General features: G+C 50.3%; 1 protein-coding gene across 1 annotated transcript in view; it reads left to right on the forward strand.

Moving 5' to 3' along the window:
* Positions 1-2500, forward strand: part of cep131 (centrosomal protein 131) — a gene marked incomplete at its 5' end in the record, with an annotated part of 23489 nt that overhangs the window by 9618 nt on the left and 11371 nt on the right. The window contains 3 exons of the mRNA XM_080834056.1: positions 319-435; positions 1422-1451; positions 2293-2395. Coding sequence (XP_080690182.1) covers positions 319-435; positions 1422-1451; positions 2293-2395 — 250 coding nt within the window. The remainder of the gene's footprint in view (positions 1-318; positions 436-1421; positions 1452-2292; positions 2396-2500) is intronic.

Here is a 2500-nt window from a genome sequence, read left to right on the forward strand (position 1 = left end):
TAACACACACTACACACACTACACACACTACACACACACACTCAAACACACACATACTACACACACACACACACGCACACACACACTACACTAAACACACACACACACACACACACACACACACACACACACACACACACACACACACACACACACACACACACACACAAACACAAATTGCCAGTGTTTCTGTTCAAAACAAACATTATATTTGTGAGGAACTTCTCTTAGATATGTGGTTTTAGCTAGACAATCATGCCTTTCTTTTCCTCCCTCCCTGTTTTTTTTCCATCTCTCCTTCTCTCCCTCTCTCCTCAGCTGATAGATGACAAGAAGGCGTTGAGTGAGCGCTGTGAGGGGGTGGTGGTGGAGCTCAAGCAGGTGGACCAGAAGTACACCAAGAAGATCGCCCAGATGCAGGAGCAGCACGAGATGGTAAGTGAACCCCTGCCCCTCCCTCCGTCCCTCCATCAGTCTGTCCATCTCCTCCTGCATCTGGCAGTGGTCCAGTCAGCCCTCCTCCACTGATCCTGGGTCAGCCTGGACGTGCCGGGTAGCACCTGACTCTAGTGTAGGTATGACCCAGATTTCTAACCCAGAGCCCTGAAATGTGCATTAACTCCACTGACACACCAGAGATTCGCCTTGCTGTGTCCAAATCAGCTGTTTTAGCTTTGAAACAACCGGAGTAGAGTTATGGCTTGAAAAGAAAAAGCTACGGTAATACAGAAGAGCAGTTTGTCTTTACATTTATTTTATTTTATTCAAACAAGCAAGTAGAGTCCAGTTCTCACAGCCTTGTCTTTTTTTCACTTTTCACATTTTCTTAACTTTCCCTCCACTCCCATTGACCGTCCTAGTTTCACTGAGAAGGAAGACTGCCAGCGTTGCCCTCTCAGAGAGCCTGAAAAACTGCCAAGTGCAACTCGACCCTCAAAAAGTGCATCCACCCCCTTTTGTTTCCCTACCCCTACCCTGTGCCAGCTCATCAGTCACTGGCTCTGGCTGCCTCCCTTAAGAGCTCTGCTAGCTGGCAAACAAAACAAAACACTGGCTGGGATGTCTGCTTCCTGTGCCAAGAGTCTCAAAAGCTAAGATCATGTGCGCCTCTACAAGTGCTGAAACCTTTTTGGGTTTGTGGACACAGGGTGGCGCCAGTGAGTCGCCAAGTTCCTAAGTCATGGGTGTTAATACATTTGGGCCTTCTGGAGTAGTGGAAGTGGTCTGTGCTGTCACTGTTGTGTGTGTGTGTGTGTGGGGGGGGGTTCAGTGTGTCTGCTTGCAAGACGGCATCTACTGCTTATTAATCTGCCTTTCTTTCTCTTCTTCTCTCACTCTTCTCTGTGTCCTTGTCCTCGAATTGGCCTGTTTTGGTTTTCCATGTGATTGTCTCTTCCTCTGTCTTTTTTTTCTGGCTGTAGGTGTGGCAAATACTGGGGCCCTTGTGTGAGGTAACGCTTTTTCTTCCTCCCAGTCTAATCCTCCATTAATCATCACATGCTCTCTTATTAGGTCTTTTCCACTCCTCTCTTCTCACACTCCTCTTTCAGCGCTCTCTCTATCCACATCCCTGCTTGCTTCTCTCCCTGTCTCTCTCCCTCCCTCTCTCCCTTCCTCCTTCCCTCCATGCCTGCCTGCCTGCCTGACTTCAGTCTGTCTGCCTGCCTGCTTGCCTGACTGACTGACCGAATGTCTGCCTGCCTGTCTGTATACCTTTCTGTCTGATTGTCTGTCCTCTGTGTGTGGTCGTCTGGGCGGTCTGTTGACGCAGTCCTGCTGACAGTGTGTGTGTGTGTGTGTGTGTGTGTGTGTCTCTTGGCCTCCCGTGTTCCTCTGAAGTCATTGTTTGTAGCGTCCACCCAGCGTCCAGAGACAGCCCACACTGTTGTATTTGGGCGCGTCCCTCCTCTCTCCTGGGCCTGGTCCCATCACACACTCACTGTGTGCCTCCTTCACCCCATGCAGACTGAGCTGGAGTAGGTGCCCTGTGCGGCCCGTGCCCTTCTTTAAAAAGGCGTCCCACACTGCGGGTGGGAGACCAAATGCCTGTGAGTGGGCTCCAAGCGTGACGCCTTTTAACAAAAGCTCTCTCTGTTTCTTTCCCTCTCTCTTTTCCACCCTCCCTCTCTCCTTGGCGCTCTCTCACTCTTTCCCCAAACACTCTCTGCCTCTCATGCTTCATGCCACATTCTCATCTCTCTCATTCTCTCTCCCATTCTCCCTCTCCCCCCTTCTCCCTCTCTCTCTGTCTCCCTCTCCCTCTCTGTGTCTATCTCTTTGGATCATCAACAGGAGATCAAGAAGCTAAAGGAGCTGATGAGTGCCACGGAGAAAGTCCGCCGTGAGAAGTGGATCGATGAAAAGACCAAGAAGATCAAAGAGATCACAGTCAAAGGTGCCTGATCCACGACAACAGCAGCCCACCCCCCTGTCCCCAGAAACGTATTAACCTTTTGTGCCGATAGGCACAGCACTGCTCAGACCATTTAGGCATATCTAA

This window comes from Sprattus sprattus (genome assembly GCF_963457725.1).
Source record: "Sprattus sprattus genome assembly, chromosome: 3".
Taxonomy (NCBI): Eukaryota; Metazoa; Chordata; class Actinopteri; order Clupeiformes; family Clupeidae; genus Sprattus; species Sprattus sprattus.